The sequence below is a fragment of the Myotis davidii genome, unplaced genomic scaffold (assembly GCF_000327345.1).
Source record: "Myotis davidii unplaced genomic scaffold, ASM32734v1 scaffold356, whole genome shotgun sequence".
In the NCBI taxonomy this organism is placed as follows: domain Eukaryota; kingdom Metazoa; phylum Chordata; class Mammalia; order Chiroptera; family Vespertilionidae; genus Myotis; species Myotis davidii.
In genome coordinates, this window is record NW_006288188.1 from 873,840 (window position 1) to 875,327 (window position 1,488).

The 1,488-nt window shown below is 35.3% G+C and overlaps 1 protein-coding gene across 2 annotated transcripts in view; it reads right to left on the reverse strand.

Annotated features, from left to right (window-relative positions):
• Positions 1-406: 406 nt before the first annotated feature.
• The window catches only part of NUDT9 (nudix hydrolase 9), a 46,585-nt gene continuing 45,503 nt past the window's right edge, over positions 407-1,488 (reverse strand). For both annotated transcript variants that reach the window (XM_006760053.2, XM_006760051.2), the window contains exon 8: positions 407-1,195. In XM_006760053.2, coding sequence (XP_006760116.1) covers positions 1,017-1,195 — 179 coding nt within the window. In that variant the 3' untranslated portion in view covers positions 407-1,016. The remainder of the gene's footprint in view (positions 1,196-1,488) is intronic.

The window sequence follows — 1,488 nt, forward strand, 5'->3', positions numbered from 1 at the left end:
TGACCCCCAAAGACTTCCCTCTGTCTGATTTCAGTTCCTTTTTTAACATCTATTTTAATTCATTTATAACATGTAGTTACAGTGGAATAAAATAAATATACATATTAATTCAAATTACTAATGTCCTGGACACATTTTTTTAAATATATTTTTATTGATTTCAGAGAGGAAGGGAGAGGGATATAGAAACATCAAGGATGAGAGAGAAACATTGATCGGCTGCCTCCTGTTTGCCCCATACTGGGGATTGAGCCTGCTATGGGGATCAAGTCTGCAATGCAGGCATGTGCCCTGACCAGGAATCAAATCCTGACCTTCTGGTTCATAGGTTGATGCTCACTGAGACACACTAACCAAGCTGGACATATTTTTACTTCAGAATTTTTGAAAATGAGAACATCAGCTCTTATTTATTGATCTTTATTAATTAAAAGAGGGCTGAAATTTCCTCATAAAACTGACGGCTCTAAAGACAAGAATAAAGTTTCCATTTTTTAAATCAGCTTCAACAAGTACATGTAAAGCAAGATTTGAAGCCAATAATTAAGAGATAATTCAGACTGCATGATGGTGGTGCTCCTCCTAAAGGAATTTGATGTGGCAGGAACACCCTTCAGACCACAGAAGAGCAAGGGGAACAGAAAAAAAAACTGACAAACAAGAACCAGATGGAAAGCAGAACTCAGGGCTCATCAGAAATTTATCTTTATTCAGATTACAATTCTTTAGAGCATCGAAGCTGTTTAAATTTGGTTAAAAGCATGCTTAAATTGAATATATATAAAATATGATTGTTTGTTTCTTTTGACTAGAAAGCAGAAAATACCATGTTATATTTCACCATATTTACTAATTTTATTCTGATGTAAAACCTTCTACATGAAAAAAAATCGTTTTAAAAGTGAATAAAATAATTTCCAAGTTACCAATCCAGCTTGCTCGTTTGAGTTCTGTGATCCTGCCTTCTTTGCAGTACTTGCTCCTCTGTTGGCCTTTGGCTGACATGAGGCTGTGAGCTACAACCCGTGGCAGTCAGTTTCAGAGTCCTCACTCCAGTGTGCATCTCGTTTCTCTGCCACAAGTTTGATGAATTGAGCGTGACTAGCATAAAGCTTGAGTTTATCACTGATGTCCACCCACTTCACTTTTCCAGCATCATCTCCAGCTTCGAGGGTAAGGTTATCCATTATCTCACCTGGTTACCACAGAAAAAACATCACCAAGAAAAAGTAATTCATTTATTCATTTCTTTTTCAGCATAACTGTATCTTCAAGTATTCTTAGTAAAAATAAGTAAACAATCATCGTCTTAAGTGGCCAAGTGATTTAAAAACTAGGATATTCCAAATCTTCCAAATGCCCAAATTTTAACCAAGTTTCTAAATTTTAAGTGGAGGTACCACTAAGAAAGCTTTTCTCTTTTTTTTTTTAAATATATTTTTTATTGATTAAGATATTACATATGTGTCTTTGTCCCCACGTTACCCT